At 40.3% G+C, this 21,664-nt stretch overlaps 1 protein-coding gene across 2 annotated transcripts in view; it reads left to right on the top strand.

The window, feature by feature from the left end:
* dennd1b (DENN/MADD domain containing 1B) overlaps window positions 1-21,664 on the top strand; it is a 96,317-nt gene that overhangs the window by 60,077 nt on the left and 14,576 nt on the right. For both annotated transcript variants that reach the window (XM_035413047.1, XM_035413048.1), the window contains 9 exons: window positions 9-54; window positions 1,272-1,373; window positions 10,721-10,846; window positions 13,647-13,748; window positions 17,427-17,517; window positions 17,971-18,011; window positions 19,197-19,265; window positions 19,414-19,470; window positions 20,098-20,187. In XM_035413047.1, the coding sequence (XP_035268938.1) occupies window positions 9-54; window positions 1,272-1,373; window positions 10,721-10,846; window positions 13,647-13,748; window positions 17,427-17,517; window positions 17,971-18,011; window positions 19,197-19,265; window positions 19,414-19,470; window positions 20,098-20,187 (724 nt within the window). The remainder of the gene's footprint in view (window positions 1-8; window positions 55-1,271; window positions 1,374-10,720; window positions 10,847-13,646; window positions 13,749-17,426; window positions 17,518-17,970; window positions 18,012-19,196; window positions 19,266-19,413; window positions 19,471-20,097; window positions 20,188-21,664) is intronic.

Genomic DNA, 21,664 nt, shown 5'->3' with positions numbered 1-21,664 from the left:
TCCCACAGTGCCCCCATGCCATATGTCATCGGAGTACATCTCAGTTTATTAGAGGTATGTGACACGGTGCCAGCATATTTTGTATTGTAAAGCAATTGTATTTGTATTTTCATCTGATTGGCTTGTCAGTTGCCCGTTGATTGTATATGAAGCACATTGACAAACCATTATTGGAAGACATACTTCAGTCTAATTTCCAATCTCAATGTTAGCCTCACAAGCAGAGCACATGTATTGCTGGTGTGTGTTATTATTTGGAGTGAATGCTACTGTTGAGCTGAATACCCATGTAGGCTATATGGATAAAGGATCTTCCCTTTGCTGCCATTTTATTGAGTAACACTGTTAAATTTGTTAACTTGTTTGAAGTGCTAATGATGCAATGTTTATTTTGACAAGCTTGCGGACAAAAAAAAAAATACACAGAATTGACAGTTATTATTTTTTCCCCCCTTCCTTTGTGCCTGCTTACCAGAAATATAAGAGGCGAAACAAAGAGCTTTTGTGTTTCATTATTGAAAGCCGGCGCGTTGGCTGGAGGTAGACCTATAGCTGCATATGTGAATTTGATGCTCTTGACAGTGCTAGCGCTGGCAGTATTTATCACACATGGCATTAGTGACAGTCTCCCTATCTGGCTGCGCGTAATTAGACCAAATCAGCATGCGATCGAGCCTTCCGTAGCAGGCCCTGTCACCAAGTGACAAACTCCAAATTTACACACTCCGCTGTTTTCCCCACCTGCACTCTAAAATAATTGTTGAATTTGTAGGTATCAGGATAAATACACATCATTTGGTTGATTCATGATGCGCCGCACTCAAAATATTTTTCACTTTGAGTGTCTGAGCATTTTATTCTGCGTATCCCTCTAGTGTGTTGTATCCGTACTGTAATATTTTAAATCTGCCTCTGCGTAGTTTGTCTCGTACGGGACTGTCAACAGAGTATATTTTCTAAAATGGAAAGGAGTGCTAAAATATGTTTTTAGCTATTTAAAAAAAAAATCATTTTAAAAAAGGAAAGATTTGTGAAATATTTGAATGCGTTAAAGCCTGTAGCAGTAGATGTTTGTTTTTATGGATCAGACCTGCCATTAATAATTTTCCAGACGTGCTCCAGCTTTTGCATTTTGTGCTGTGTTTTAACGTAACACCAGTAAGCGAAGAGCGCCGATGAGCCCGTAAGCAGTTTTAGCCAGTGGGCAGCGCAAAGATTTTACCGGAACGCTCGCGGGAAGGCGCTAACGTTTGTGATCTCCTTTCGCGCAGAGGGTAAAGAGCAGGTCGCTGGAAGACGTGGTCATCCTGAACGTCGACACGAACACTCTGGAAAGCCCTTCGGACGACCTGCAGAGCCTGCCCGGCGACGTGGTGAGTCCGTTCGGCCCCGTCGGCCCCCGCCCCCCGCCCCCCCCGCCGGCGGCGTCTCCGAAGACCCGTCCTTCTCCCTCTGGCCGCGACGGCGCTGAGTAAGCTGAGCGGGACAGCCCGAGTCGCTGTTTAGCGAGCGTGCGACGCGGCCGTTAAAAGGCCGGCGCTATTCATTAGCCTCCGGGAGCCTCCTTCATCTCTATTTTAATCATTACGTTACAAAGTAGGCGTCCCTGCCTGCCCGGTGCCACGTCTCGCGCACCAAAAGAGCGGCATGTCTGAAGGCGGGAGGAGGAAAGGGGCCAATTATCAGTTCTGGCTTCCCAGCCACCTGCCAGCGCTCTTCCCTTTAATTAATGATCTGATGACACCGGTCAGTAAGAACGGGAAACGCTGCTGCCGTTAGGGGTCAGGGGTATCTATCTGTCATCAGTGCGTTCGTTCATTCATTCATTCATTTATTTATTTATTTCTTTTTTATGAAGGGAAATTTGTTTGTTTTGTTTGTTTTTTCCTTTTCGTTTTCGGGCGGTGCTTCTTTATCGGTTCTCCCCGAGCCGGCGGTGCCCCGCTGGGGCTGGCGCGCCCGAAGCGAGAGCCCCACTGTTCCGCCGATCCCGTCGGCCGCGCCGCGCCGCGCCGCGAGCTCAGGAGCCCCGTCTGTAAATGGAAGCGCAAAGCGAGTTTGTCATAAAAGGGAGTCGGGCCTTTTGAAACTGACAGGGGGGAAAAAAATCCTTTGTCTTCCGAGTCTGATAAATTAAGTGGCAGCTCAGCGTTCCCTTTGATCCTGCATCACCATTTTTCACTGACTAATGATAGAACATACTCTGTATATCATGTTAAATTACCTTGCCTAAAATGTAAATGTCACCTGCAATAATGCATTTATTGCTGCAAATTCCTTTTTTTCCGGCTAACTTACCTGGGGGGTGGGGTGTAGTGGGGGGGGGGGGGGGGGGGCATTAAATAGATAACAAAAAAGGCTACTAATTGTGAATTTGTGGTTTTGTCTTAGTGTAAAAACTCGAATTCCAATTACGGTATGCTACATTGATAGAATGGATTTATATAATATGTATGTATGTGTGTGCAAGAGGGAGATGCATATGTTTAGATTATTATGCCTATTAAGAATTAACTCATAAAATATCATTTTAACATAAAATCTTATATGATTCGATATTGATTGGCCTTGATATTGAGTGACATTGGGTCTTGCATGCTAATTCTATGCATTTGAAGACACACAAACAGACATACACGCACACACACACAGCACACACACACGCATAATTATCGACGACTATTCTTACTGGGGTTTATGACCTGTAGAAAAATTAAAACTAGAGAATGAAAATGGGAGCCATTTTTACTCAGAATGTCTACATAAATATATTTTGTCTCAATAAAATAATAGGGCCTGTAGCATGTCCTTAATGTTTCCAAAAAAACAGCTTGTGTGTATATTGATTTAAGTCGAGCCTTTTGAGATTGTTCTAATTATTGGTTTAGAGGCTGTGCTTCCATGTGGACTTTATTATTGAGTTGGTTTGACCACTGGCCCAGCTTTTGGTAGGGTTAGGGGTCACAGTTGTCCTGAATTACATAGCCTTTTTTTCAGGCGGGACCCTATGCTGGGTTTTGTGCCGTCTTCCTCTTAATGGCCGTTTTTCCAAAATTCACACATAATATTTCACGTTTATTGACCATTAGAAACGCTGCCATGCCAGTAGCGCTTCCGTTTGGCACAAATCCTCCAGATTTACAAATAGAGAAAATAATTTGCGTGTGCTCAGAAGGGGTGTGGCAAGTCTTTTGAAAATGATTTTGGAAATGTATTTTATTGAAAACACAAGACTGCCATTAAGCCTGCAGTTAATTGCGTTTGTGTAAGTCGTTTGTGTAACAGAGAGAGAATGTGCAACTCTGACAGTGGTAGTAAATGAATGGTTCAAATGAATCTGGGAGGGACAGAAAACCTGCTTTAAATTTGAAATAAGATGGTTCTCCAGTCAGTTTTGTAACATGTAGACCTGTCTTTGCGGTGTATCTAAACATTCTGTGAGAAAATTCAAACTGCTGTCTTTTATTAAACTTAACACAGTACATATCCAATACAGACATTAAATGCAATGGTAAGAACATAGGTGTTCAGTTTACAGTAATTTCAGATTGATTTTTCCAATATATATTACAGTATTTATCTCTTTGTCTGTAAACATGTTTTGGGACGTAAGCATTGCTAATTTCCACTGAACTTGGAAAGCTTTAAAAGCCTTTCACTCAATTAGCATGGAGTTGTGGTAAAGTGTTTACAGGTGTGAATATCACAGTCTTTTCCTGTTATTCATTATTGGAATGCATAACTGCTCCCCAAAAACTCACGCATGCAGCGTTTGTTAGTTGTATTTTTGGGGGCTTTTTGGAATGTGAGAATTGAGAATCGCTGAAAAGGCAAATTTGTGTAACATTTGCATTTGCTTAATTTGTATTTGCTAAATTTCCCACCAGATAACAGCCAGGACTGGTGGGAAAAGAAACGTATCATGTAATTTGGTCCTTTTGTTTTGCTGATTTCTAACGCCAAACACGTGGTGTTTGCATGTAAATTGCTGGAAAAAAGGTGGCCTAACCTGGATTTTTTTCAAAGACATATTTGTATATGCATTCGCTGAAAGTAGATTTAGAATTCACGCACGCATTCATAATTAAATGGAGAGACCTCCTTAATTATACAAGATAAAGCAAGTGTAAAATGCGGAACAAGTTGTGTGATTAAATTTGATAAAATGTTGTGTGCCCCGGTTGAGGTCAGGAATGAATCTGTCATGCATATGCCTATAAAGCAGGATCTGCTTTTAAATACATAATGTGGAGGTATATTTGTGTAATGCAGACAGGCTTTCTGAAGGATGCGGAGCACTGCGGTGTTCACAAAAGTGCTGCATGCCTCGCCGGTAAAAGATCAAGGCGGTGTTTCTGAAAATATAGCGGGGCTCCCCCCGTGCTGTTTCTTCCACAGCAGTTGTGACTTGATCTTGATGCATTGTCAACAGGATGAGAGCCGCTTCCGTGAGTAGTCATTAATGCTGCCTAAATATAGGAAATCAATGAATTAATAAATAACTTAACTTAATAAAATTTCATACACCATCCTTTTTGAGACTGTATTGACATGTTGTCTGCTCAAGCAGAATATATTGTATAATTATTTATAGTCTTTTCTCTGTAAATAGCCTTTTTTTTTTTTTTTTTTGCCCGTAGCTGTTTTTGATAATTTGTATTCTTGATCAACTGAGAACATTTTTTTTAACGCAGACTGTATTTTGAGATGCTATCTAGAAATGGTTAGATTTATCAGAGTTAATGTATAATTTTATCTGTTTCATCAAATGGCTGGTTCGTAATTGGTAATACTATACAAATGTTCACAGAAAAACGGCCGAACCGGCACATACTGAAATTGTAAATGTATTCATTTGAATGAACCGTCATGTTCTTAATAAACTCAGTTTTTACCCACTCTTGAGTGCCTAAGGCAGTCACAGGCACTATTCAACCAGCCAGCAAGCATTTGTCTTACTTACTCAATATTACATGGATAATCCAAAATTTCACTGTGGAGGACATTCAGAATAGACCAGGTTTAATTGATCTTAATGGCATCTCCCTTGAAGAAAATTCTGGTATGCTTCACATACTAAAATATCGCCCCTTGATTAGCTTGTTCATGGAAAGCAAATGTAATAGATTTGGTTTCTCCCTCCGGCTTTTTTGGGGGTTGCTAGCCTTTGAGTGTTGAAGCAAGTTCTTTCAGAGTGAGGTAATATACTGTAGATTTGTGTACACACACACACACACACACACACACGTTCTTTCTCCCTCTCTCTCTCTCTCTCTTTTTTCCGCCCTCCTTGGAGAATTATTTTCTGGACTAATGATACCTTTTATAAGGTCATAGCTGTTCTGTGTTAAACAGTATGCTTCAAAATCAGTGCACTTGCAGATATATTGTGTTATCAATAAATGTGCGGACTGTCAGCTTGATGGTCTGTTTTCAACTTAAGTGGAAAGAAATGGACTACTCCTTGCGGTTTGCTTTCACAAATTAAGGGAAAGAAATACAGTTATTTCCTTTCCTTGTACAGTGTATTACTAAAACTGTAGATTAAGATTTGCCACACACACACACACACACATTCAATTACAGTTGCTCTCTGACTGCACATAACATATTCACTGAAATGTGGATATTACTGACACTAACAGTAGTTTTTGTCACTTCAATTTTCATTATTCCTTAATGAGCAGGAAAAGAATCATTTGACGCATGCGCTGTTGCTGCACTTCTACGACGGGTTTCCTCTGTGTGTGATATATCGTATATTTAAAATAAGAAATCATTGACTATTATTTACTATGTTTATTTACCCCATCCATCACACTGCCACAGCCCCCCCCCCCCCCCCCCCCATTGCGCTAGCTGCAATGTTTTCCTGGTCTCAAGATTCAAGAGTCCATAGATTTGAAGAAACTGATATTTCAAAGCAAATTAATGCACACATTAATTCATTTGGCATTGATAATAATAAGAACTTGTGTTCATTCTTAATCATGCAAGTAGAATAAATCATAAATACAGAACTCTTTGGGTCAGCAGTTATTTCTTTTGGATTTCCCTTTCACACAAAGTTGAAATAACGCGAAAGGTCCTTGTGTGTGCATATATGGGTACAGATCAGACTACAGCACATCAAAAGGATGCTTTTTCATTACTTTTTTTTCTTTGTAGTTCTTTAATTGCCTCCCTATGGATTTCCTCTCCCAGACAGAATGTTTAGCAAACCGCTTTTCTAAAGCAAGTTTTTTTTTGTGTGTACAGTGTATACTGTTTTAAGGGTCACTGTGTGGTAGCTCCATTGCAGTTGATATTGACTTGTGAATGACAAGTTTATTTTTATTTTTTTAATGTTTGGCTAAGATCACATTTTACACAACAGCCTACGTAATTGTGAATACTATTAATTATCGATAGAAATCTTGAAGGATGGAAGTACTGAAGTGAAAGGCAGTGGAATTTTCCGATATCATTCCAAAGAAACCTTGAAACTTAAATATTGACTGTGGTTATCGCTCAGCTAATGATAAAACTATAAAACACTGTGTATGACTGTAGTACACTGATGTGAAATAAAAACTTTTATCCTGTATAACCACATTTTAGTTTTGTTCAGACTGGCAGAAGCAGTTTTTTTCCCTTTTTGTGGCTGGTGTGAAGTCGAGATTTTATATCCTCAAACAAATGTAAAAAAAAGTGTTTAAGCCTGCAGCTACGTGAATGCTGCCTCTTCCTTAAACGTGACTTTTCTCTGAGGTAAACTTGGAATGAGGGGCTGCAGCCAGCTAACATTACAGTACCTAAGATATTGTAACATTTTTAACACGATAATCTGTCTGGTAAGATGATGTTTTGCAGAGGAATAAATGGAAAGTGTGTGTGTGTGTTTTTCTAGAAACATACTGTACCTGTCTTCGGAAAGAAATCAAACAGGGCAGTCTGCTTGTCTGTTGCTGTTTACTGTGCCAATACTGTGCTTGGGGTTATTTTGTAATTTATTTATTTATTCTAAATCACAAGGCAGTTTACAAATGTGATTTAATTTAATGTAATAAAAAACAATTACCTGTGTAAAGCTAGCTATCTAAATGCGATTGGTTTTTCAGTAGAAAAGATAAACATCGTCTGAATCATTATGTTGTAGTTTCGTAGTTTTTTTCTCCGGTTTTTATCCGTCGTGGATCCAGCCAGTTGCCTACGTTTCCCAGGTGAGGGAAGTTAAGAGAAAACCTGGGTAGTGACAAAGAGTTTGCATACTGCTCAGCATGTTGTAAGTAAAATCTTCATCACTTCCGGGTCTCAGGTTTTCACATAGCTTCCCACCCCTGGGGAGCCTCTGTGTCACACAGTGTGTAAGATATTATTCCTATTATGCCATATTCCCATTATGCCCCCATATGTCTTTCTGTGTTTATTATTTAAGTACCAACTGAGGGATTGTCAGTCAGCTGCAGGCTCTTGTTTGCTGCAGTATCTGTTGTAGCGTTTGTCTCATTAACGAACCTGAACACAGATTCAGATCACAGATTCTTCTGTGGGTAAAATGTAACAGTATTTTTAAATGGCAAACCTTTTAAGTGATCTCATTAATTGTTCTTCTGGAATAGCAAGCAGGCACCTGTGTTTGATATAAGGTAGGAAAATTCCATTTTGAAAAGGTCATATTTATTGATTTTCTTGATATATGAAATTGATTTTAATGAATACATTTTGAAGACTGGCTGCTGACATTATTTTGTTATGAGAAATGCATTGTAAGAAAAGAGATGTAACATAATTAAAACAAAACAACTAGGAATGGCGAGTTCCAGAACAATTATAATAGATTCTGTTATACTTTGTCATTTTATGAAAATGATTTCCTTGAATAAACAGTTTGGTATAATATCTAAGTATAAGTAATATATAAGTATATTAAAACTGTATATATTATGTCTCAAACATTAACATTTTTAAGTTGACAAACTGACACCCGATGTTTAATTCACAAAAAATTCAAGGTACGCCTTAGGTACACTTAAGTAAACGTAAAACAGTGTTAAATGTTAATATAGAAATCTTATTCTCAAACTTCTTCCCAAGCTCCTGTAAATCAAACATTAATATATTTCATTGTATTATTTTTTTTATTACCAAGGTTTACAAGGTAAGGAGTGTGTGTGTGTTTTTGTTTGTGTGTGTGCGTTTGTGTGTGTGTGTGCGTGTGCGTGTGTGTGTAGGGGGTAAATTTTATCAACGATGTCTCACAAATGCAGAGTACTGTAGATATCTAATTGTTGAGACTGGTTTCAGAACGGTACCGCGCCATACACACTGTCATGTGATGATTAAAAAAACACCCCAGTGAGCAGCGCTTATATCCTCCTTTAAAAAGAGACAGTGATGCACCTGCTAATTATCATCTCCAGCTGGTGAGTTAAATGGAGATCTGTTTTCTGCGTGACCTTTAACCCGTGCTCTTTACATGGTGCACTTCAAACCCTGTTTGGGAGTTAATGGAACAGAGTTTAATGAGGCACGGTGTATGCCCTCTGTGGGCTAAGCCAATCGGCCAGCAGACTTTTATCTGGAGCCATCTTCCCTTGATGTAAATTGAAAAGATCACAGCTATGGGGAAAAGACCTATACTGGAAAGGCCTTTCTGCATAGATTATGAATATCATAACTCGATGATTTTTTTTTCTCTCTCCCTACAATACTATAGTTATAATTGGACCCAATGGGGGGACTCTCCCTTTGATCAGATCACAGCTACTGTGACTTTACACTAAAAAATGTCACTGCCAAATAGGTTTATCACCTGTAGAGCTAAGCTTCTCTCTGATGCCTCGTTCCGGCCTCGTTAGCATTATTCCGAGTATAATAGTTAATTAGTTTGACAGTGGAATTGCTGCTGTTGCATGCCTGATACGATGCATGCGCTTCTTTCTAATTTATGAATTTGAGGTTCGTTACGGGTGCTGTTTTATGCATTTTAATATTCTGCAATTTTTTATTATGCCATTCTATTTTTGGCGGTGCAGAACATTTCCTGACGCATAGATTTTGTTGTCGGGCACCGTAAATGATCTGAATTTTTAATTGCATTCTCTTTTTAAAAGCTTGTAAGCCTGTTCAGTTTATTTGATGTTTGTTACCTTGTATTTTATTTCTTTATAGGTATAGCCTGTTTGTGTCTGTGTATCCCCTGAAAAGAGAAGCGTCAATGCCACTTTTTAAATGTCGATTTGCTCAGGACATGCAATTATTGCATTACATTCTTTTAACTTGGGAGTCGTTTGGGTATGGCGGCTTGTGTTTAGAGTGTCATTGTCTTGTTTTCTTTGATCTAAAATAAAACGACAGCTTAACGATTTGCTCGAAATTCGGTAAACACATTTCACCATTAAATATTAATATTGCCGTGATAGTTTACATAAACATAAAAGCTTTTTAGCACTGTGAATATGCGCACGACACTTGCTAATTTAGTTAAACTTGTGTTTGATGCTTGGAATTTATTACAATGTCAGCTTGGGGACGTTCACAGGAAAATAAGCCTGGAGGAAATAAATGGGACAAACAGGATAAATATTTCAGATTTCTTTCTGAGTGGCATATCCCGTGTCCTCAGATTGATCTTCAGCAAGAGACTGCTCTTAGATTGCTCTTTCACTTCTGTGTACACTGTTGTGCCAGTAAGTGTCAATAACAGCCTAATTAAATTAACACTTCATTTGGTGGTACAGTATATATGTGCAGTTGTATAGACAGTACTTATGTGTGTGCGCCTGTGTCTGTCTGTGTGTGTGCGTGCGTGCGTGCGTGCGTGCGTGTGTGTGTGTTTGTGTCTGTGTGCATTGAGCCTTTGAAACGAACTGAAAACCCCTGTGTGCGATTGATGATATTCTGTATGGTGTGGGCATCACAGTACGATGGCAACTCTATCTGGGTTTGACCTGCCATTACTTAGGACCTGAGTATTGTGTATACTGATAATCCTGGCTCACTAGCCTATATGTATACTGATAATCCTGGCTCACTAGTTTGTTTCATCATGTGCTGGATTTTATTCATAGTTGTGTGTAGGAGTTGATACATTGGGAAGGAAGTAGCGGGCATCTTAAACAGTATATACGCGGGAAGGTGCCTAATGGTGCTTTCACAAAGGAATCGCCATTGTGTGAAGCTGACAAAAACTACTTGAGTGACCGCAGAAGAAAAAGCAGTCCTTGTGGATTGATGGGGATGCATCTGTTGTCCTGCTAAAGCAAGTTGTAACATGCACTGCGTGTGCAGAAAACCTGTCATGAGTCAACAAATTGTGGGTTTAGTAAAAAGTAATTAAAGCGTATTTAGAGAGAGAGAGAGAGAGAGAGAGAGGGAGGGAGGGAGGGAGAGAGGGTGGGAGGGAGGTACAGAGAGAGAGAGAGAGAGGGAGAGAGGGAGGGAGGGAGAGAGAAAGAGAGTGAGGAAGGGAGGGAGGGAGGGAGAGAGGCAGTAAGGACTGTACATTAGAGCTTCCCAATCACCCCCCTGCCTTTGCCTCAATTAACAGACCAGCAGGTGCTCTCTGCAGCACAACAGATAAGCTATCAGGGAGGAGGAAGGCTTTTTTGGCTGACCTGCAAATGTGACACTTCACACCCCGATTGGGTTTGTGTGTCTCTCCACCAATTTCAGAGGTGTTAATTTAACTTCTCCTCTCCTGTCTCTGTGTGTCTCTCCCTCCGTCTTTTTCACTCAGGTCTCGGGCCTGAAAGGCAAGCTGAAGAAGCAGTCCACGGCCACGGGCAGCGGCGTCGCCCGGGCCTTCCTGCGCACCCAGGCCGCCCTGTTCGGATCCTACCGAGACGCCTTGAGATACCGGCCTGTAAGACGCCGCCCGGCCCGCCCGCCGTAACGCCGCCCTATACCAGCTAGCGAGCCGACCCGACGCGCCCGCCCTCAAACGCTGGAGCCCACGCAGAGCCCGTGGCGTCACGCTTCCTGTGTTCCCTGCTAACTCACACGCGTGCTCTGTGCCAGTACTGTTCTGATTACCCGTCTGTGTCTATGTAACGCTTTTCAGGAAACTGATTAATATCATCCGTTTCCGAGGCGTTGTTCATTTCACCGGTTAGGAATGCTTTCCTTCTCGCTCTAGAAATATTTGGCCGCCTCTGTGCCGAAGTAGAGCTATTTCAACCAAGACGAAAACGAAATACTGCCTTCTCCTTTTAACGCGGACCGCTTGGCTAATGAGCACTTCCTAGCGTTGTCATTTCTGCGGACAGCCGGCGATTCGACTGGACGAACCGGGCGTGTGTCTAATAGTCTTCAGAAAAAGCAGATGCGTTGGAAGCCAGCGCATAATGCTAGGCTTGGCGTCTGAGATGTTGAAAAGCCAGTTCATCTCTTTTGAAGATCCTTGTTAGGCACCTCTTGCTATATTTCTTCTATCCTGTAAACTCCTAAAATGTGTCTGGTGAACTGCCTCACAGTAGAACTCAGCGTGGAATAATACAAAGTGCATTCTCTGTTGTCAAATATAGGAGAGTCTTTGTTTCAAGTGCAGAAAATAATTGGCCTGCGTAGGCATGCCAAGTCAAGATACATAATTGATGTTTCTGCATTGTCTTTAAATACACAAACTGTTCGAGTCAATCTTTGGCATTCTATATGTTGCATTTTTGGATTTGGAAAAGATTTAATATATTCCTTTATCTCGGTGTGTTTACACGTCAAATACAGACCCTCTGATCAATCTTTCGGTTGCAAAGTTTTACTGAACTCATATTTTGTAACATTTGGTAATTTGTTGCAAGTGTGTGGATGTCCATCCATGCTGTGGAGTGATTACAAAATTGGTTCAGAATTTGTTTCCCTCAAACGAGTTTCCTTCAAAGCCAGATTCCTTCTGATTTTGTGATTTCACATCTATTTATGTCCATTCTTTCATTTAATAAATGCAATTTAAATACAATTCTTTCCATTTAAAAACGTGCTTCTGAAAATGCAGTGGGCCTGCTTACACACAGGATCCAGGACCTTGGCTTTTTGTAGCCATATCCAGTTTACATGTGCAATTACGTATTGTTTTCCCGGTTTCATAATTCTGCACGTGGAAATGAAGAACTTTGCATGTGTAAATGGTCGCGAGACTGATTTACTGGCTGGAATTAGACGCGTTTTGTAATGTTTAAAGAAATACGTGTCATTTATGAATGCTTCCAGGGAACTGTATGTGTCACGAGGTAAAGGAACCTCATTTTCACGTTCCTCATAATTTTCAGACTGATTGAAATGGTTGGTGAATGAGATCTGAATAAAACAACACATATTTCATCGGCCTCTCACCTTCCAGTCTACTATTCCGTAAGAGTAGGTTAACAAAAGGGATTTTTTTAATCAGTTGGGATTGTTGGGGACCCACACTGAGCTGTAAATGAAGTAATCGAGAATAATGATAATGAGCTCAAATGAAATCGCTGATAATTACTGTTTTCTGTAGTCCCTTAATTACAGCCCTGAATGTGATCTGTAGGTGCAATGCTCATCATTGACAGCTCTGAAAGTTTGTATTTCGGCGTGAAAAGTGTGAAAGTAATCTTTTTTTTAACTACTGTAAGTGCATTTGTAAATGGTCCCTGTGTTCTTTCATTTGGATGCGCAGCTAGTTAATTTGTATTTGTTCTGGGCTGGAATGTTAGACATCGACTCTTTAAAGAAAATTGTTTTCATTCGATTACGAAAGGAAAGTACATTAATGTGCATAGCAGTTTGGTCTATTTTTCCCCACTCCCATTTCTTGGCTGTATTTTTCTGGTCATCCATGGAGGGTTCCTCAAATCAGTTGTTTGAGCCACAGTTTTCTGATATGTGAATAAATATTCCAAGTTTCTTTGATTGGATTATTTAAGTGAGCTGATTTAAAATGAGAAATTAGGTTTTTTTTTATCCCATTGATTGGCAGCTGTGTTAGGAAAGATCTTCGCTATCTTAAATCTTTCACATGCCAAATTCCATGTCGGAACATTTGGCTGGATTGTGTCACGTATTTTATTTAGTTGAGACCTATAAACGTCCAAGCATGACTTTGTAACTAAGGACCACTGCTTACACTTTCTTATTTGTGTGTGAATCCACCCATGATTTGAACAAACGCGCATAAGTTACATAAGATAATGTTTTGGAAAGTGTTTTGTGTATGTTTGTAGCATCATGTTTTCCCTACTGAGCCTAAAACGATTTATGCACAAAAATCCTTTCATAGCACTAAAAATTTTCTTTTTTTCCTACACTCTAAAAGTGACATGCATGAACATGGTTTCCTAGTGTTACCATCAAAGTGTAGGCACAGCACTGCCGCAGAAAGGAAAAAATATATTAGTGGCTCCGCTTGTGGTAACAAAGTGGATTTTTTAAATGTTACAATGTTATCCACATGTAAGACCAGAGTAACTTCAAATTAGGATTGAAAAATTGAGTTGGATGCGGCGTTCAGAGATAATTTGACATATTGCCAATCGCGGAGCGGAAAGCAGGCTTAATCGGCACACTGTGGATGGAAAATTAAAATACATGTTTGATAAACGAAAGGAAGTGCATGCCTTTTATCATAGACATTGAGAATATTTGTCCTTTCAAAAATACGAATTTAGTTCTGAATGTCCTCATCCTTTTCTCCACAGGGAGAGCCAATCACGTTTTGCGAGGAAAGCTTTGTAGCTCACCGGTCTAGCACTATGAGGTGCTTTCTGGAAATGGCTGTGAACCTCCAGCTCTTCAAACAGGTAAAAAGAACACGCAATGTTAGAATTGTTCATTTGATCATTATACTGTACAAGACTTGTATTATGCTGCATTACAGTATATTTGAATGCATAAGCTTGCATACATCGGTAATTACTGAGTGGTAGCTGTAGGTTGTGGTGTCATTCTTGCTAAAAGGGACCTGTCTTGCATTTTAGTATTTTTTGCTTTTTAATCATTTTGATATTGCAAATTTGATTTTTAAAATGTATTTAGGTGGAAGCCTGTCAAATCCACCATACTTCTTGAAAGCAGTTCAAATTCTGGAACCTTCTAATACGATTAAGTGAAATGCTTTACTTTTGTATGCAGATGTATCAAGCCATGGTAATCCAGTTAAGTCTGTTTATTACCCAGTTTACAACAAGTTCCTCTGTGGAGCCATTTCCATTCCATTTAACGCTTTTCCGTTCATTCTTTTAAATTCATACGAGAGGATCAGGATGAAAAAATGCATTTCAGAAACTGACAGTTCGTGGTTAGCAGAACACACACACATTTGAGTTATGCTTCAGGCATCAAGGAGATTAGTACTAAATGACATAAAAAAGAAAGGAATTATCTATACCATTTTTAATGAATGGAATCCCTATCAGTCTATTCGTAAGCCTTGTCTCTTCCGACATAAAGCTAACTATCTTTGATTAAGACATGTAAACTGTTAAAGCTAATGCTTTGGCAAGCAGTATTTCAGAAACGTCTTTCTTTTTTATTGACAGCTGCAATTTAGTGTCTTGGCTTACCCAGATAAGTTTTTTAAATCCCCCGAAACAGACAAAAAAGGCAATTAATCAGGCTTTTGTTTCTGCCACATAGTGCATTTATAACTTTCCCCAAACAAGATAGTGACCGACAGTTCAAAGACATTTTAGCAGTAGCTTGGGGTGCGTTTATCTCTTCCTCACCACAGTGAAAAAGGCCAGCGATGTTGCTCTGCACTGGCCATGAACCATGTCCATTTGGAGACGGGCCTGCTTAGGGTGAGCAGGGAGCGAGCCAACAGAATGCAGAGAGAGCCTGTCAGTGACGGCCTGCTTTCTGTCAGCGTGGTTCACTGTGGTGCTGCTCTCTCTCTCTCTCTCTCTCTCCCCCCCCCCCCTTCCTCCCTCCCTCCCAGTCCAGTTGGGCTTCATTCATTTCAGCATATCTCTAAATACACAGTCATTCGCACTGAGCTTTAAGTGGTCCAGCCTTGCCTTGCGGTAAAGGCCTCCATATCCCTTGACTTCAGGTACACTTAAACGTGGCTCAGGGGGCACTTGGTTACCCATTACTGTGGAAGTACCCCGGATTTGTTACGCTGCCATCACTAAAATGAAAAGGCTGGAATCGGTAACTCAAGCGAGAATACTGCAGTCGTTTGATAAAAAACATATTAAGCACTTTAAAGTGAGAGTAACTGGGTTTTTGGATTATTTCAGTTTTAGTGTTCACCGTGGGGCTCTTCCATACACCACGTTGTGGTGCCTTAACTAAATGAGCCACCCAGCAGCACTTATCTATATTTTGGCTGATCCAGACAATACATGAGTGCAGTGAAGGATATGTTGGATATTTACAGAAGTTCTGGTGGCCTTCTGACTTTACAGTGGTGGCTGTCGGGGCATTCAGGATAATTCCAAGATGGAATTGCAATTGCCTGGTGGATAATGCTACATTGTACCTGATATTCCATCATTGCTTTTCTTTGATATTGGAAGCTGTGGCTCATAAAATGTATAAATACGTAAACTGCTGTATAATAAGACACATTGCCAAAGTGGAGTCATTTGCACTTGATTATAGGAAATGCAGACGTTCTACAATACTGTCGTGACAACTGAGCCAGTGACAGGGTCAAAGTTCAGTATAATTTTAGTCTCAGCAATGGGCTCTACTACTGTATGATCACGATATATAAACCAAAAGTAGTATGAGTCAAAAGTCGTTACGACCAACCATCAAATGTGACAGTCACCAATGACCGTACATCATGCATATAAACTGCCCTTTAGGCATTAGGCATTTTCTTTGAAGAATAGTCGGGTAATATACACACGTACGTCCTCTGTGGGGGCACAATGACTACACAAGCTGCTTTGGAGTTACATGGAGTGTATTTTGTTTCTTTAGCGAACACACACTGAATGCCCTAAGACTATCTATTGTAAAATCGGCTGGTCACCAGAAACTTCTGTAAACTGTCTTATTTGCGTACAACAATTGTCTGGGCCAAACAAAAACATAAAGAGAATCTGAACTAACTTCAAATAAGCCCAAGAAGTGAACTATAAAGTTTTGTCCCAAAATTCTATATTTGTATCCCACGTAGGTTATTTGGCTAATGTTTATTTTTTGTAGACTCTTTTCACTAATATGTCCAAAATTTTGATTTAGGCTGGACTGAGCTGGAATAGTTTGCAGCAGGTACATCTGAGCATGATCAACAGAAGGAAGTCAGGGCTTATGCGGTTATGTCTGCCGTTACACTGTTACCATGTTTGCAGAGAGCACAGCACACATATTTTGTTGGAGTCTTTGACCTATGTAAAAAGCAGATAAAAGCTATTTCCAGGCAGCCCAGCCTGGAAAAATGAATTTCAGCGCAATATGGGAGACACTTCAGGGAGATCGGCAGGAGGCAACGTTGCGGTGTGGCACGCCAGCTAGTTATTTAGCGCGTTATTTATCCGAAACATTTCCGGAGTGCGTTGTCGTTTGCGTGCGCGCTGGAATTGAAGCTTAAATCCAGGACACTTCCTGCCTTCCTGAAGACTTTGGCTGCCATTATTCATACAAACTACCCTACATGGTTCTCTCTGAGAAAACCAGTCTCGAACAATTGATGAAGTATACTACATTTTGTTTTTCACACAACAGAATTTACACATTCTGAGATTTCCTTGCTGCGCATGTGGTGTTTGCATTTTGTTATTATTGAGATTTTAAATGAATTCATTGATATCAAAGGAAGTCTTTGATATCTTTGGATAGGTTGTGTATACTACTTAGAGTTTGTCAGTTTTCAACAAAAAAAAAGAAAAAGGAAAATGAACAATAACAACAGCTTCTTAAACAATAGTCTTCCGCAATTCATTCTGTAACTTGTACAAGCGTAAATATATAGTTACCTTCACCAATATCCGAATAAATCATGTGACTCAAGATAGATTAACTTAAGATGTTGTATTCATTTTGTCTCCCACTAAAACCTTTCCAAGTTTACAAATTATTTCTCATGCAATGTGGAGGTGAGATCCAAATGAAAATCAGAAATAATATTCTCAGAGCTGTTAGAGGAACCTGAATTCTCATTGCCATCTGCTGTAAAATATTTGTATTGCTCTGTGGTGAGGAAGACTATTTTTTAAGAAGCTGTTGTTATTGTTCATTTTCTTTTTTTTTGTTGAACACTGAGCAATAAAGCCGGTAATAGTGGTGTGATTTATTGGGTTTTTCATGACCTCTATGCGACAAAGGCGGAAATTAAATTTCCGAATGCAAGACATGCAACATGCTGGTTTGCCATGTTAATCCAGCAGCTGTTTTGAATTTCAACATCCCTTCCTCATTTTAATCTGCAGAGATGTCTGGAGCAGGTAGGATTAAACTGTTTTTTTTTTTTCCCTCTTGTATTTTTCCCCTCCTTTAATAACCTGCAATGTGATTTATGGCCGCAGTTCATTGAAGGCAGACTGGCAAAATTAAATGCGGGAAGGGGCTTCACAGACGTCTTTGAGGAGGAAATCACAGAGGGGGGTTTCTGTGGAAGTAAGTGGCCAGATCCCTGTTCTCTTTCTTACACACAAGCTCACAAGCTTCTCTTGCAGCATATTATTAAGCTCTGCTTTTTTCTCTCTCTCTGATAACCTCTGCAAATAGTAAGAGTTTGCTGTTGTAATCCCTTTTGTTAATATTAGTTTAGAGCATATCTGTCCTTACACAAAAGAGTGGCTGATTCTTATGTTGCACTTGGAATGCGTAGTAAAATTATTATATCTAATCTGCAACGGGTCCAGTTACAGAAATGTATTTTCTCGATTGTTTGTTTTTCGGCTGGAACCAACATCAACATGTGATTAAACTAAATGTACCCATTATTTTGATATTTTATTCAAAAAATTCAATGGCACAATTTGAAATTATGAAAATGAACAAATAAAAAAGTAGGTGGCTGCAGATAAAAATATATCTTTAAACAGATTTATTACATTTTTATTGCAGGTAATTCAAGGACATACCAACAATGGATGCATACAGTAAAGGTAAGCGGAAGTTAAAAAAAATATATAACTAAAATGACCTGTTTTCCATATGTATATTTACCAAACTTGTAACTTTCAATTAACTCCATATTATATTTCATGCGATGAGTCCATACTATATATTTTTTGTTGTTGTTGTTGTTACAGTGCATTAGGTCTGATTGATCAAGGTGTGCCGCAGCCAGTATCTATAAAACTTATCACCTTTCGGCAAAAATATCGGGATTGGACAGATACTACTCCGAGTAAATGGAAACATTTTGTTTTTGGGTGAACTGCCCCTTTAAAATGCCTTGGCACTGTGCAAACCTGCATACTGTTCGTTTAAATACAGTAGCCTAGTTTGAAAATGATGTGTACCCACGTAAGTGATAAATGGCAAAAAATTCCAGGGTTCAATGTTATTTGCACCGTAAACAGACGGAGAAAGTATGCTATTACCAAGCAGAGAACATGAGTCTATGTATTACTTAATCTACAAGTACCCTTCCCCCCCGCCTCCTCATATCAGCCCATCAGCCATAATCTTGGTGTTTGACCAAATCTGTTAGGTTTGTTTTTAACTGTTATTGGCCAGTACCGGGGTATCGCCTCCATATGATCTTGCATTAATGCCTAGCGCACTTATTCATTTTCAGAATTTCAACGCACAAATGATTTTCTTTTGACACAAATTTCACCCTGAACTATTGGCAAGTGTAGGCAACCTAGACACGATTAACAGAGAAATATTCCTGTTTGTGTGGTCTGTTTAAAATGACTCATGAATTTTATTTACATAAAGAACTATTTCAGGAAAAGCCTGCATTTCTCTTTAGGACATTCAGTTCTGTTTAGTGTTTGCTTATCTGTCAAGATAATAGCTGCGCGTGAAGACGAGCATATGCGCTGTAGGAATATTAAAAATAAACGGATGGGACTGATGAGATGGGTGGGCAGGAGAGATCTGATTTGGCAGGAGACCTTCTGAGGTAACAAAGTTTAACTTCGCTCAAGAAAAAAAAAAAAAAACAAAGCTCGATCTCCAGATCTGCTGTTGCAAATGCAGTTGTCAAATCCAAATGCAGGTCAAATTCGTATTCGATGCACAAAAAAAACATGGCAATAGCGGCATGTGGGCGGGTGTTAAGGCAGTGATGAGCATTGGGTAATGCAGTGCCATTGATTTTTCTCTCCTCTCCACAGAAAGGAGGTGCATTAATTAACACTGCGGTGACCAAGGCCAGTCCAGCAGTGAAAACCGCCTACAAATTTGTACGTTTGCTTCTTGTTCTTCAATTTTTCTGTCTTTTTTAATAAAAATATTACGATATATTTGACTGATAAATTACCTGATGCCTGAGGTATTGTCCGAAACTTTTGTGTGTGAGGGTATTTCCTTTTCTCTGTCCCAATTCCACAGGCCAAAAGCCATGCCAAGCAAGGAATCAAGGAAATGAAGAGCAGGTTGAAACAAAGGGTGAGCCGTCCCCAGCCCGTGACTCCGGTGCCTGTCAGGAGTCCTGACTCAGGACTGCTTTCTGATGCTTCTCTATGGAGGCTGTGGCTCCGCAAGCCAAGAGGATCAGGGCATTAATCACTGTTGAGCCCTGCATAGCCAGCTGCAGGTGTCTGCTCTCGTTTGTTAAAAGCGGAATGAACGGGGAGACCTTTAACGTGCCATGTCTGGGAAAGACTAAGGTAGCCTGTCCTTAGCGATTCGGGTTCTGTTTTCATTCCCCACCTGCTCCGTAAATACATTAACTTGCGTGCTGTGTATTTACGCACTCACATTTATTACATTTACATGTACTTATACATTTGGGGGGTAGTGCAGTATGTGAGCCAGACCTGGGTCAAATACGTAGGTCTGATGTGAGCGCGTTTCAATCGGTGCGTGTATGTCATAAGGTGATCTTAATTAACGGTAGGCTGAGGGGAGTTGGTGTAAAAGCAAGCATAAAACCCAGTGCTGCATCTGTTTGGCCACCGTAATCCTGAGTGGCCAGGGCGGGCGGCTGTTACCTCTGGAAGCCGAGGTGCGGGGTTCTGACGTGACTGGCGGCTGTCTGAAACGTAGCGTCCCCCCCCCTCTCTCTCTCCGCAGGAGGCGGAGGACGAGGACGGGCCCGTCTGCACCGGGTCCCCCACCAGCACCAAAAGCCTCTCGCCGAAGCGGCTGCAGAAGAGGAGGAAGGTGAGTTCCGGCCGAGGCGAAGAGAGAGGCCGCGCAGGTCCAGCGCGAACGGCCGGGTACTCAGAGACGCCCCCCCCCCCCTGGGAAAAAAGCGGCGGTCAGGCTCGCCGGAGAGCAGAGGGGGCGGCCGCGGCCCTGCCGTAAAGCGGGTTTGATTGGCTGAGGAGCAACGTGGCTCGCTCCGGGCCTGGTTACGCACGGCCAAGAATGGCTTCCCCCAGTTAAGCACCTGTAGTGGACATGACCTGGATCCATTGTGAATGTTTTGTGGAAATATGGTACGTCACACTCACAGGAAAGATTTTTTGAGAGAAAATCTAAATATATATATATTGCCTTGAATTTTTTATTTTTTGTATAAGAATGTTGGTTTCTGTTGAGGATGAAGTCATTTATTTTCAGCTCGTATTCATAAGAACAGCGTTTTTTAACTGACTTCGGAGTAAAACATCATTTCAGACTATTTCTGTGAAAACCACTTTTTTTCAGGATTTCCTGTTATAGAATAAATAAGGACATTTTCAGTGTGCTTCAGTCTTTTTACATTTCAGGCCCACAAGATGGTGGAGTATAAGTCTGTGAAGCGCACCATTGTTAATTACCTTTGCTCACTGAGAGGTTAGCGCACTCAAACCTTTTCAGCTACTGATATGCAAAACATTGAAATTCATTTACAGAATAGCGATACACAGCGAATGTTAAAAGTTAATTTGACATTCTCAAAATAAGAAATTTACATCCGTTCAATTTAATTAGCTGGTTATTTTTTCTTTGATTATCCAGAAATGATGGAAATCAGCTACAGTACGTTACAGCCGAGCCCTTGTGTCTATCATTAATTTGGGATTTACACGGGAGATAATATATGTATGGCGTATGTAAATTACAATCCTTCCCCAACACCTCCTTGGAGAAGTCGCTACCCGTTTTTCAGTAATGGTATATCCTCACGATATAAATATATTGCGTGTGTAAATGCCTTCCGGTATGTTTTTTTCAGTGTTTTATTTCTGCATTGTGTAAAATGAACTGGCGGTCCCTTCTTTACACACTGTTGCTGTTGGCTGTCTCCCATTACCCACAGCTCCTATACGGGGCTCCGTTCGTGTGGGTTGGCTTGGTAATGTGGCTCAGGGGAATTTTAAGGCCTTTTTTTTTTGCGCGCGTGTAAACGAACACCAACATAACGTCGAGTCCTTCGAGCTGTTCACTAGGCACTCGCTATTTTTAGGTATTTCTCTCTTTTTTTCATCTGCCGTTATTTTAGAAAAATACGTTTAGGTATAAAAATAAGTTTTTACAAAAAAAAAATCATCTGTAAATTATAAGGAACAAACTGCAATCTGGGTGTTCCAATGGGAAAAACAACTAATACTGTACTAGTACTGATGAGTAGATAAAAAAGAAAAACAGTAATTTGATTAAGTGTATGTCAGTGTTTTGTTAGTGTCAGTGTATGTCACCTAAGTTAGGACAT

This window comes from Anguilla anguilla, chromosome 4 (genome assembly GCF_013347855.1).
Source record: "Anguilla anguilla isolate fAngAng1 chromosome 4, fAngAng1.pri, whole genome shotgun sequence".
Taxonomy (NCBI): domain Eukaryota; kingdom Metazoa; phylum Chordata; class Actinopteri; order Anguilliformes; family Anguillidae; genus Anguilla; species Anguilla anguilla.
Note: the sequence above shows the minus strand (reverse complement) of the source record. Positions and strands in the feature narration are given on the sequence as shown.